Source organism: Antechinus flavipes, chromosome 2, assembly GCF_016432865.1.
Source record: "Antechinus flavipes isolate AdamAnt ecotype Samford, QLD, Australia chromosome 2, AdamAnt_v2, whole genome shotgun sequence".
Lineage (NCBI taxonomy): Eukaryota > Metazoa > Chordata > Mammalia > Dasyuromorphia > Dasyuridae > Antechinus > Antechinus flavipes.
This window is the reverse complement of record NC_067399.1, coordinates 425,098,614-425,112,817: the sequence shown is the minus strand read 5'-3', so window position 1 is coordinate 425,112,817 and position 14,204 is coordinate 425,098,614. Positions and strand designations below refer to the sequence as shown.

At 38.0% G+C, this 14,204-nt stretch overlaps 1 protein-coding gene across 4 annotated transcripts in view; it reads left to right on the top strand.

The window, feature by feature from the left end:
* Positions 1-609: 609 nt before the first annotated feature.
* FBXW11 (F-box and WD repeat domain containing 11) overlaps positions 610-14,204 on the top strand; it is an 83,979-nt gene continuing 70,384 nt past the window's right edge. For 3 of the 4 annotated variants that reach the window (XM_051978901.1, XM_051978898.1, XM_051978900.1), the window contains exon 1: positions 610-809. In XM_051978901.1, the coding sequence (XP_051834861.1) occupies positions 765-809 (45 nt within the window). In that variant the 5' untranslated portion in view covers positions 610-764. The remainder of the gene's footprint in view (positions 810-14,204) is intronic. The other variant, XM_051978899.1, reaches the window with a different exon arrangement.

Here is a 14,204-nt window from a genome sequence, read left to right as displayed (position 1 = left end):
TTCAACATAACAAGCCGTACTATCCAACCCTTCCTCCTCCTCCGTGCCTTGACTCGCCACGGAGTTCGCCTGAAAACCCGCTAAGTCAGTGGCCCTTTCTCGGTGCACTGGAGAGCGGACTCATATTGCGCATGTGCGGAAATTAGCCACACGCGCAGGGCCTCACTGACTGTTAAGTCGCCTTAGTTTCCGCTCCAGTTTTAGGACTACGATTTCCGACAGTCATCAAGGCATCCAAGTAGTAGCAGGAAAGCGCGCCGGAAGCACCGAAACCTACAAGGCCCGACCGCTGAGGCCGATGGGATATGTAGTTTATGAAAGCTACAGTAACTTTTTTTTTGCTCACCACCCCTATGTTTCCCAAATTGTAGTGGTCTTAACTCCCTGCAGACAGAGCTTGCTTAGAACATTATCTGGAAGCTCAAGTTTAGATTGCATTTACACGCGAAAGGATAAATCAAGAGCCAGGATTTCGGTCCCAGGAAGCTCTGCGGCGGATTGGCCGCCCAGTTCGGCATGCCCTGCAGTTGGGCGCGGGGCTTCCTGGGAGCTGTAGTCCCCGGGTTGCGTTACGGCGTTGGCGGAGGGGAGGGCGGAGCTGCCGGCGGCCCGGGCGGGCGGGCAGCTAGAGAGGGTGCGATCGCCGCTGCCGCCGCTACCATCACCGACACCACCGCAGCCGCCGCCGCCGCCGCCGCCGCCGCCAGCTCTGGGGCCGTTCGCCGCTGCGGGGAGCGAGAGGCGGAGGCGGGGCCGGTGTCGCGATGGAGCCCGACTCGGTGATCGAAGACAAGACCATCGAGCTCATGGTGAGTGCGGCCGCGCCGGACCCTCGGCCCCGGGCCTGCCCAGCGCGATCAGAGGGCCCGAACCCTCCCACCCACTCCCGATTCCGCCTCCCCTCCCCCAGCACCCCTGACTGAGGCCTGCCCTGGCGCCCCCCTCCTTCCCACCCGATTCCTCCCTGGGTCTGGTCTTTTCTTCCCTTTCCTCTCCTACTTCTGCCTCACCGACTCGATCCAAAGACCCCAGACCCCGACCGTCCCCCACCCCTCACCCCCAGTCCCGACTCCTGCTCCTGAGGATCCGATGCCTGCCCTTGGCTAGATCTGCTCCTTGGCCAGTGACCCCGACCCGCCGTCCGGGTGATCTCCCCTTCTTCCTCCATCCTGTCCACCTTTCCCTTCCCCCGTCGCCCTAACCTCCCCCCACAGGCAAACTCGCCCCTAGCACCCCAAAGGGTCTCCTTTCCGCTCCTTTCCCCCCCAGGTCCATCCTCCCTGATCCGCCTTGTCTGGAGCCTTGGGCCCCTCGCACGGTCCGAGCTTCCGCCCCTCCTCGCCCCCTGTCCCTGCCCTCGCTGCATTTCTCCTGCCCCCTCCCCCCTCTCCTTTCAGACTAACAGAGGTAGGAGAGAATGGAAAAGGAGGGTCAGAGAAGTCCCAGTCGCCATTGCTTCTCATCCTCCTCTTCCTCAAACCTTTGAGGCCTCAGTGCACCCCCTTTCTTTTTCTTCCAGTCTTTAAGTAACTAATCTCTGTTTCTCCCCCCCACCCCCACCTCCCGACCCGAGTAAGAGAGCAGAGCCAGTGAATGCTCCAGATAATCGATGGGTGTATTCCGGGGGCTCGGTTTTCAGGGAGTGACTGATTTATAGCCCCGGATCTCCCGGGCTTCTCTGGTGACTGGATTATTGGGGTTGATCCGGACAAAGGGCTTCTGACATTCTGCGGAAATCCCGGCAGCTGCTTCACGCTGAGGGCTCAGAGGATTCTCTGAAGATACAGTATTTTAGGCAAAAGGAAGAGTAACTGTTCACGGAGAGAGAGTGTGAGTGTTGTGAGAGAGTGTGTGTGAGTGTGTGTGTATAGAACAGTGAAGCCCTGCTAGGCCCTTAGCACTTTTAAACTGCAAAAAGCAAAAGGCTATGACTAATTCATGGGGTAAATCTACCTTGTATTAGAAACCAGTGTGGGTTTAAGGAGCCAGCTCTAGGCCTGAGGAAGGTGAATTTGGAACCAAAATAAGTCTTTGTACAAATGGGTGAGAGTATGGTGGTATGAAGAAAAAAGTAATAGTAGTTACAGAGTAAAAATGAGGCATTAAAATTTCTGATTTCTCCTAAGATGACAAGGAGGAAAAAAATATGGCAGGTGGTTCTTGCCAATTTCAGTGGCTTAGGAAATCAACCATAGGGAGTAGACTGGGTGGCTTAGTATTCTGGGAGTGTTTTAATTCTAGGATTCTCATCTGTTAGCTTCTTTATGGCCACTTTGCTACAGAAACCTTGATGGTTTCTTTGTATCTAGCCTAACAGTAACTAGTTTTTCCTTGAGCTGAAGAAAAGGAGGGAAAAAAAAAAAGAGATCCCTTGTCAATTATATCAGAACACTTTCATAGTCAGATTTTTCTCTAACTCATGAATGCCTGAGTCAAAGATTCCACTAGGTAGGGTCAGTGACATCAGAGCCACTTCCACATTTAATGCTATAAATAATAAATGGTGACTACTCTGAATGCCCTTTGGATAACTACCCAGTTTCTGTAGATGATGATATCTTAAAGATAGAGCCACATGTTTAAAAAATGGAAGTGTAGTAGTTTAAATATGGAGGTAGCTTAATAATATATTATATTTTTGCCTCGTTTAGTTATCTAACTTTCTCAGTACTTCGAACACTAGAAGTGGCATTTTTCCCAAAAAGTTTTCAAGGAGATCCTGATATATATATATTTGTGGCCTTAAAAAAAAAAACCCAAATCATGATAGTAATAGTTTATTGAGTAATTTTTCTTCCTTTTTAGCCGTATTTTCCAGCCTGTAGTAGTCTATTTAGGTATTTGATACACTCTTACAATATGTTGTTCTGGTTAAAGATACTGTAACAAGGACTACCACTCCATTATACTTAAACAGTACAAACATATTTAAGATTGAGATGCAAATTTAAACTTGTAAGCACAATTCTTCATATTGAAACATTGTGAAATAAAAATGTGGTTTGATTGGACTGATGATGACCCTCATTTCTTGGTAACTGAATCCTCATAAAAAACAAAAAACAAACAAACTGAAAATCATCTGTTTCCCAGATACTTGGTCAAGTATAAATGAAGAAAATATCTTTATGGCCAAATGGACTTTGAAATCTCAAAGCCTAAAATCTTAATCTTCCAGGGTTCAAACTTCAAACCACAAAGTTTTTGACTAATGTGACAGTACTTGTCTAACAAGGCACTCAACCTTCTAAAGCCAATGGGAAAAAAAAAATAAAAGCAAACTTCTTTACCTGTGCAACACATCTGGATATTCATAGAAAATGTTTAATGACCAAAGAATTTTACGGGGTAGAGGAGAATAAGAAGCTTCATTTAAGGATTTTGTTCTTTGTGGGATAAACCAATTTTCTTAAAATCTTTCTTCAAAGCCTTTATGTACTTGTGTTAGTGTTGTAGACAAGATAGAAACATAATGTATTAAAAGTTGAGTGAAAGAATCTATAGAAATAGATTAGAAATGATCCGTGGATCATCATTTGAGGCTTTTTAATTTATGTTGGGGCAGCATCCTCATTCTTTAGATGAACAGATCTTTTATATCAGTTTTTAGATTTTTTAATTGATTAAGAAGAGGATGAAATCAAGTACTATGATAGTTTAAAAAAAAAAAAAAGCCCAAACATTTTAATGATTGTAAGGTTTCTTCCATTACTTAGTTAACTAGATAATTAGACCTGAAAAGTAGGCTCTTTGTGAATGAAATTTAACCACTTATTTTGATTTGTGGGAATATCTCTCCTTTTATATTTCTTTTCCTCAGCATTTTCTCTCTTTGCCTCTCTCACCTTTTCTTTATATTAATACTATAACAAAAATAAAGGTAGTTTTTATTCCAGAAATTAAGGAACATGCCAGAAGTTCTTCCCCCCATTCTCATAAGTGCACTGTATCTGATACATAGCAGGTATTTAATAATATTCAATGAATTCAATTGAATTAATAATCTAGTAAGTATATTATAACATCCCTTTAGGCTAAAGCTGTTTTTCTTTGTTATTCCTCCTAACTCTCAGTTTAGATTTACCCTTGGGACCATAGCTATTGTTAACTGGACTACTAAGATACAAAGCTTACTAAAACTCTTTTATTATTGAGGGTGTAGATGCTATATTTTAAATGCCAGGGTAAGTGAATAATCCCTTGGTTCTAGCTGCAGTTTGGAGATAATCAGGTAATCACATAGTGATGAATTATTGGCCTGATATTTTAGAGTTAATTTTTTTTTTTTGACTTGTATTAATACTAGCGAAAAGCAGTTATGCCCAGTTACTGAATCATTGGGACAATGTGTGAATGTCTATAAAAGTTATGTATTTGGAAATTTCTTTTGAAATGAATTCAGTATATACAATGTATACCAGAGGGCAGATTTAAAGGGGGAAAAGGCAGCAGCATACATATTATCACATAATATTTGTTTTCTTTTGGCTTCCAGTTATGAATTGCATTTCAGCCAAGCATGACTAATAAGCCACAATGGTTACTGTCCAGGTTGAAGAGAAAGACAGACTTTCTATTGAGAGGGTAGCAGAGATTGAAAGGAAGCTGTAAGATACAGGATTTGAGAGCTTTCTCCCCCATACTGTGCATAATATGTCATTTGTTGTTGACTGTGCTCTGGACAAAGTGACCTCTGGGCTGGTCTTTTCTTGTCCATCAGTCTCACCTTTCTTATTTTTAAATGAGCCTGCTATTTCCTGGAGTTTGTTTTAAGGATGATTGGGGTAATATATGCAAAATACCTGAAGCCTCTTTAAAAAGGTAGTGGTTTGAGCCAGTGTATTCCAAATTATATCTGACAAAGTGGAAAATGCTGAAAAGATGAAGGAAACTTTCCTGTGTGAATTTGTGGGTATTTTCTTCCTTTTGGTAATTTCTTTTCTCTTTTGGGACAGTGTGTGTGAAGCACTGTTATTGTGAGCTATTATTCTTCACTAATTTCTCTAAATAGGACAGTGGGTGAATGGGTGGGTAGGGGGAAATGTATTTCCCCCCAAAGAAATTAGTTTAATTGAGGGGCTTACATTTTATGACATTGTCCCCATCATATATGCCAAGTAACATATAGTACAAATTAGGTAGATGTGAATCCACATGGCAAACCAAATTGACATAGAGGCTTCATTTCAAAATCCAGAGACCTGGATCTGGAATCTGAAAACATGGATATGAATATGGAGTCCATAATTTTGAATATAACTGTTACAGTTTGGGCCAGTCACAATCTTTTTTATCTGTAAAATAATGGGAATGCTCCAAAAATCCCCTCTAGTTCTAAATCAATAATCTGTGAACATTGCCTACATTCACATGTAAAAACAAACTTAAGCATATTTCTTTTGGCTCTTCTTACTCTTTTAGTAACAAGTAATTATGTTAGGTATTAAGTATTCTGTACCTAGCAAAGATGAACACTTACAAATACAAAGAACAGAAAAAGCCACTTACATGTGACACTCTGAATCTCTATCATGTACATTTTTTACTTTGTGGGGGAACTTTTAAGAGATCATCTAATTTGCTATGGCACACTTATCTAGTCAGCGAAACATGGAATCAAGAAGATGAAGCTCCTGGGATGAATGTATATGTGCACATAGTGGTGTTGGATCTCCTTGCCCTGTATTATTTATTCCCATCCTGAGATACTGCACAGGATAAATTGCAGCCAATTGCAAAGTCTTCCTGTTAAACAGAACATCTATCCACTAGTGAATAGAGAGAATCCTTTGATCTAGGTTAAAGGACTCCCAAGCCTTCGATGAGAGCTTTAGATGTATAGAAACTCCAGTATCCAGACTTGTGCTAGGACAAACCTAAGGGAGACTAAGGTGTGTTGATAGTGTTGATAGGAGAAGGAGAAAACTTATATAAAATCTACTATGTGCCAGACACTGCTAAATAATTTGCACTAAGGCATGTGAGCCTATAATTCCACTATACACTGTTATTTGTTTATCATTTACTTGATTTTTCCTAAAGGTGAAGGTAGAAGGCTCTAACTTTCTAAAATTGTGTTTTCTTGGCTATTCTTGCTATAAATAACCTCTTCCTCTTTAGAATGTATGTTTTACTTTGTACATATTCTGCCTTGTATTATAGTTGTGTGGATCTCTGTATTCTAATCGTTTTATATTCCCTACTGTAGTACCTCCTGCAGTCCCTTCCTTATGCATAATGTGTATTCATTAATTATTTGTTGGATGAATGAATGACTCTTAGTTCTAATTTTCAATGAAACCTTTTACAATTTCTCCAGTGTACCTCTCTGAGGTGGAGAAACTTAAGGGTTGGAATGGAGAGAGGAAATTACAACGTATATGCACACCTTATGTACATTTTGGAAAGTTTTGGAAAATTATGTACATTTGGAAAATTTGCTAACAGAAAATTCAGACTAAGAATTGTTAATCTTTTCTTCAGAAGAACTCATTGTGCCCTTGGATGACAATTGTGACTGTGTAGATTGGTGATCTCTGACCTTGAAACAGCAATACCAACCTATTCATGAGTCTCATTGAACTTACCACCATTAATTAGTACTGTGTGCTAGGTTCTAATCCTGTGGCCTAATTGCTCTAGACTTGAAATACTAAGTAACCTAAGAAAAAAGTGATCAAAGAATGAATTCTTACCCTATTGGGAACCTTGTAAATGTTTTCAGGTAGCATAAATCCTTTTTATATTTTTGTGTTTTTCAGGTCAATGAATTCTAATTTTTAAAATCTTTGATTATTTGACTAGTTTCAAATTTATGAATAACACCAAAAGGAAGAAACCTGTTGCTCAAGGGGGGAAAATCATGTTTCCTTATGTTAAGTTTCTGATCATTGTAATTGCTTAACAGGAAGTTTGTCTAAATAGGCAAATGACAGATGTACCAGGAAGACCTGACAATCCAGTTGGTTGTCCTTAACTTAAACCTTATTATTGTTTTAGTGAAACCTGGAAGGTTTCAGTTTCCTGAATTGCTAAAATTCTTTATAAAAGGAAATATCTTCTCGGACTTGGTCAACATTGATTGAATGGCCACTATATTTAAAATTCTATTCTAGGAACATTTGAGTTATTCACACACAACAACAACAACAACAAAAAAAAAAACCAAAAAACCCAAAATAAAAAATAATGTCCCATCCTTTGTGTTGATCCTTATATAGTAGAAAAGATAGAAATAATGGTATATAATGGATGAGAAAAAAATTATTTTTTTAAAAAACAAAGTTAATATAACCATGTGCAGAAATACCAAGCAGGAGCTACACAGACACACACATATTAATTTTTAAAAAGGGGAGGGGAGCAATTTAGGAAGTTTTTAAATAGTATTTTTTCCAAATACATATAAAAATGGTTTTCAACATTCATTTTTAAAAAACATGGTTTTCTAAATTGTCTCCCTTCCTTACCTCCTCTTCCTCCAAGACAGCTGTTACAGATTAAATATGTCCAGTCTTAAGAAATATTTTTGAGGGACAAACAAAATTTACTTTTAAAGTTTGATGAAGGGATAGATAGAATTTGAATTGGTAAACATAATAAATATTTTTCATTTATGCAATGTTTTAAAAGAAAAAAAAACAGTCTTATAGAACTTGAAGGGTAATACTCAGGAAGTTTAAGATGAATGGTAGTTAACAGCATGTTACACATTGATGTTGGTTTATACTTCAGCTAAAATATTTCTAGCTGCTATGAAATGACTAGAATGCTGTATACATTGTGATGCCACTAAAAGTCTTTGTTGGGGAGAGTGTTTTCTAGGTTTCCTTCTCAGGCCAAAACAGTTTTTCTTAGGATATTTGCAAAAATCCAGCTGAGGATGTGCATTATTTAGTTAGCCAACCTTGTTGTATACTGTGCAAACAAAAGTTCTCCTTTATTTCTGACTGTTTTTTTTGTTTGTTTTGCTGAGGCAATTGGGGCTAAGTGACTTGCCCAGGGTTACACAGCTAGGAAGTGTTAAGTGTCTGAGGCCAAATTTGAATTAAGGTCCTCTTGACTTCAGGGCTGGTATTCTATCCACTGTGCCACATAGTTGCCCCAATATTCTTACTGTTTTTGCTGGTTCATTCCCCTTTTATCACAAGCAGGCTCAAGACTCTGTTCTGGGGCTATTTCTGATGTTGTGATCTTTCAGCCATGTCTGACTCTCTGTGACCGTATTTTGGGTTTCTTGGCAAAATACTGAAGCAGTCATTTTCCTTCTCCAACTCATTTACAGATAAGGAAACTGAAAGCCGACTGGGTGTAGTGATTTGCCCAAAAGTCACACAACTAGTAGATGTCTGAGGCCATATTTGAACTCGGGAAGATGAGTTTTCCTGACTGCAGCCCTTGTGCTCTATCCTACTGCGCCACCTAGCTTTCCAACCCTCTATACACTCCTTTGGTGATCTTGCCAGACCCCATAGATTTAATTATACTTCTGTAATTATACTCAAACCTATATCCAGCCATCATCTCCTGAACTCTCTTTCTGCATTACCAGCTGCCTACTGCACATTTCCAACTGGTTGTCTCAGAGACATCTTAAAGTCAACATGTCAAAAGTAATTCCAAATTAATCTCTTCTCCAAACTTTCCTATTTCCATTGAGGAAACTAGTCACACACATGTACAACATTGGTGTCATCTTGGGGCCTTCCCTTTCTTTCATTACCCATCAGCTGCTCATGCCTGTCAATCTTATCTACACAACTTTTCTTATAAATGGGCCTTTCTCTCCAATCTTGGCAAAAATAAAAAAAGTCCTAAAAAATAAAATCCCTCCGCATCTTTCACTTAAACTAAAATCCTCTTGTTTGGTCTTCCTGGCCCCAGTGTCTCTTTTCCAAATATCCTTTGTACAGCTGCCAAATTGATAGTTCCCCTTCCCCCAAATTAAAAATAACAGCTTTAAGTGGTTTTTCTCAGCTAATAAGTGTCTAGTGCCAGGTCCTCCTGATTCCAGGGCCTATCTAGCTGCCCTGAAATTGAGATTTTAAAGTCATAAATCTGAGTATGTCTTTCTTGTATTACATACACACTTCAGGAAAAAAAAAACATAGAAACACCAAAAACCCTCTTCACTAGATACATGAACTATTCCCAAATCAGATTTCCACCAACACCTATCTTTCCCCTCCTTCACTCTCCAATCTTTTTGGCTGGCCTTCTAGCTGTTCCCCTTAAGTGTCCATTGTTTCATTTCTCATCTCTGAGCCTTTGTACAAGCCATCCTAAGTTCCCTTTGTATAAGTCATTCTTCATGTCTAAAATGTATTTCTCAAGCAAAAAGCATTTGTTAATAATAGCACCTGTCTGCCAGTGCTAAGTGTTGAGAATGCAGAGGCAAAAGTGAAAGCAATCTACTTTAAAGAATCTTACAGTCTGGCTATATTCACATACAGCATTTATCAATGTTTAAATATGTGTATACACACACACATACACACACACACACACACAGTAGATATAAAATAATTGAGGAGAATGTAATTAACAACTAAAGTAGACGGCAAGAAGAGACCTAATGGGGAAGATGGTACCTAAACTACAGTGTGCTTAGAGGTGAAGTTTTAAGGCTTAATATTGTAGGTACTTAATTCCTTTTGATTATTTGAAAGATTGTGTGGAGAGCTTTAAAGGCCAAACTTTGTATTTGATCTTGACCTCTTTTAATCCCTAATATCCTTTTAGAAGAGTGCAACTAGGTTATTAAAGCATTTATTCCCTTTAAAATAACTTTATATAATTTATAATTTCACATAAATTTTTAAAAATTGTGAAGATCATGCATACTGCACTAGAATATAAGCTTCTGGAGGGCCGACATTGTTTTGTATCATTTTCCCAGTGTCTAACATGATAAATGCTTGTAAAATGTGTATTGTGGGAGAATAGATTTACTTTACAATTGATTATAACAACATGTCTTTTTTAAAAACAAATACACAAAAGAACTCATTCATCTCCTGTAAAAGAAAGAAGCAAATGATGATTTGTGAAGTGATTCTGGAAAGAAATTTCCTTGAGCTGTGACTTCCACAGGTATTTTGAGAAGGTTCTCAGGAACAGTTGAATGGGAAGTTTTAGAGGTGTTTTGAAAATAGAGATAAGGAGAATGCTGAGTATGGATCATTTTTACCATATTACTTTGGAGGAGTCTTAAAATTTTTTTTTTGATAAAGCTTTTTTATTTTCAAAACATATGCATGGATAAGTTTTCAATATTGACCCTTGAATAGCCTTGTGTTTCAGATTTTCCCCTCCTTTTCCTAGATGGCAAGCAATCTAATATATATTATACATGTTAAAATATATGTTAAATCCAATATTTATTTGTATTTATACAATTCTCTTGCTGCACAAGAAAAATCAGATCAAGAAGGAAAGAAAATGAGTAAGAAAACAAAATGCAAGTGAACAACAAACAAAAAGTGAGAATGTTATGTTGTGATCCACATTCAGTTCCCACAGTCTCGGTGTAGATGGCTCTTCATCACAAGATCATTGGAACTGGCATCAATCATCTCATTATTGGAAGAGTCACATTCATCAGAATTGCTCATCATATAATCTCTTCTTGTTGCCATGTACAAGGATCTCCTGGTTCTGCTCATTTCAATCAGCATCAGTTCATATAAGTCTCTCCAAGCCTCTCAATGGTCATTTCCTACAGAACAATAGTATCCCATAGCATTCGTATACTATAATTTATTAAGCCATTCTCCAATTGATGGATATCTACTCAGTTTCCAATTTCTTGCTACTACAAAAAGGGCTGCCACAAACATTTTTGCCCATGGGTGTCCCTTTCCCTTCTTTAGGATCTCTTTGGGATATAAGCCCAATAGAAACTCTGCTGGATCAAAGGTTATGCACAGTTTGATAACTTTTTGAGCATAGTTCCAAATTGCTCTCTAGAATGGCTAAAACTGTTCACAGTTCCACCAAGAATGCAATAGTGTCCCAGTTTTCCCACATCCCCTCCAATATTTGTTGACAACAACATTTGTCATTATCTTTTCCTGTCATTTCTGAGAGGTGGTAGTTGTATCTCAGAATTGTCTTAATTTACATTTCTTTGATCAATAATGATTTAGAGCACCTTTTCATATAATTAGAAATGGTTTTAATTCCTTCATCTGAAAATTGTCTGTTCATATCATTTGACCATTTATCATTTGGAGAATGGCTTTCAATTCTTATAAATTTGAGCCGATTCTCTATATATTTTAGAAATGAGACCTTTATCAGAACCCTTAAAATAAAAATGTTTTCCCAATTTATTGCTTCCCTTCTAATCTTGTCTTCATTAATTTTGTTCATACGAAACCTTTTTAACTGAATATAATCAAAATTATCTATTTGGTGTTAAATTGTTAGTTCCAGTTCTTCTTTGAACACAGATTCTTTCCTTCTCCACAGATCTGAGAGGTAAACTATCCTATGTTCTAATTTGCTTATAATATCGCTCTTTGTTTCTGGAGAAATCTTTAAAGATAATATAGGTAATGAATGGAATAGGTAAGATGGATGCCAGCTAGAAGACCTTCAAAGAATTCCAGCCTTAATCCCCTGAGCAGAGATTAAATCTTGTTGACAAAGATCTGAATGATGTATGTGGCTGAGTTGCCCAAAATTTAACATAACATGATGAAAGCTTCTGCCACATGTATTTATGTGACTAGAGAGGAAGTACTATGTAGAGCGCCCCAGCCAAGTATTGTGAGGGGTAGAATTGGTAGGACCTGCTATGGCTAAATAGGTGAATTGTTCCTACTCTTGAAGTAATGAGTTCATAATTATCTATGACTTTGATGAAAAAGTTGGAAATTAAAAGGGGAAGAATGAAAAAAGAACTATTGACTTGAAGCCAGACCTTCAATTTCAACCTCAGTTCTTTTCCTGCCTTCCTCTTTGACGTTGGGTATGGCTCCTAAACTTCCCTGAGGATAAATCTAGGGCAACTTATGGTCCTACACCTAAATATTTTAAATATCTCTGTATTGACTAGGGAAAAAAAGTCTTTAAAAAAATGATTCAGAAATTAAATAATTTCCATTTAAGTTTCTAGTAGTTAGAATGGGCCCTGAGGCTCCAAGGGCCAAAAAATTCCTACAAACCAAATTCTGTCCTCAAGCTAATGATATTTTTATCAGTAAATTATATTATATTGTAATGCAGCTAAACAGCGGGTAGAGCTTGCCCAGGCTAATAATTGAATTCTTTCTCCCATATTTATTAGCTATCTAAGATCTTGGAAGTGACTTCACTCGGCCTCATTTTCGTCATCCATAAAATGGAAATAACAGCAGTCTACCTCACAGGATTCTTGGGAGGATTAAATATGTACAGTTATCCCATCTACATATTAGATTTTGCCCATCACAATTTCATTATTCATGGATCAACATAAGCAATTATCAAAGTACTTTGTATTTATATTTAGTTCATACAATATTTTTACTTCACGTTGACCTATTTGTATGTCAAAATATTTAACCCAAATTTTACAATGGTATTGCAAATGCCCCATAAAGGAAAGAAAAAAATCAGACTTCTCTAGTACAAAGGGAGGCCCCCCAAATTTTACTAGGATTTTTCAGCTCAGTGGGATGCTCTGCTCTGTGATATGAATGGGATAAATGTTTTAAAAACTTTAAAGCACCATAAGAGTTAGCTATAAGAATAAACACAAATAAGGATATATAAAATATCTATGAGTGGCAGAGAGGATGGGAGCAGAATAGGCTGTCTATAAGAAATGGAAAAATTATGGCTAAAATTTATAAATTGTGAAGACTATAGAAAAGAGTAATCTGGTAAATGTAATCTACCAAGTTTCCAGGGAAAAATTGGACCCCACAGCACAGTTTTTAAATTTAATCTACATTTTCTTGATGACTTTTCAGTCTAGGCAAATCAATAAAACAATCACTGATTTGTAGACTTGGAAGATTTTCAAAATTTAACAGCTAGCTCTCCTCGACTCCAGCACACTCCTGAATGGATAAGCTTGGGTTGTTAGCCCACAATTATACCAAATCCTGAACAATTCAGTTCTACTTCAATTTAAATTATGTCCGAGAGACTGATTCTCTTTGTTGGTAATGGAAAATTTGTGGGGCATTGGTATCATGCATTTTATTATTACTCTTTGGGGAATTATGATTCTTTAAAAGTAATGGGTACTTTTGTTTTATTTAGTGGTGAAAATGTGAGATATTGACCTTCTATATACTAACCCATTTAAGGCTGTCTTGAGGGCTAATGATAATAGGACATAACCAAAGCATAACAAAACAAGCTCTAATGAGAATATTTTAGGTAGACACAGCCTGGGGGCTTCCTACATTTTTGTATTTCAGTTCTTCCATCAAAGGTCTGACCTGGTTTGTCTAAGCACTGAGGAAAGTCAGAAAACCTGAGGTTACTTAACTGGAACTGTACCTTCAGCTTACTCATGACTGTGGAAATTGAAGGCATCGGAGGTGCAATTTGGGATTTAATACTGAGGGCTTTGGAATTTTTGTTTTTGTCAGAACTGCTGTTGTCTCACGTGCTCTTCTATGTTTCTTTCTCCCATAGTTGATATAGCATTGACAAAAAGAAAAGCAGTAATTTAGTAGTAAACTGTCAGTTGAGGTTCTTTTTAGTAATAAAGTAAGCAGCCATGGGTGAAAAAATCGACACTCAGACAGCGATCTGTCTTTAGGGGAGAAGAAGGCGGAAGACCTGGCTCTTATCCCATCTCTCTCATTTAACTGTATTATCTTGGGCAGGTCATATAACTTAGAACTCAAAGTGTGTGGTCTCTATCTCTACTAAGGAGTCTCCACTTCTGCACTTGAAACCTCTCTTCTGGGTCTTGGGCTGAGTTCTAATGGTTCGCTGGCTTTTTGGTATGGCTGTTATATTTTTTTTCTTTTAGGTTACAAAATTGGCATTTCTACAATTTCTTGGCAGTGTTGAGTTTTTGATACTTAATAAAAATACTACAAACAGAAAGATGTCTTAAGGTATTGGAGAGGTTTTTAAGGTGTCTTCGAATTTGGTTTCTAAGGTTACAAACTCCTTCCTAGTTAGTTGCTGGAGAAGCAAAAAGGAATAATAACAATATATTTATACTGATAATAGGGTAAATTTTATTGGAGAAT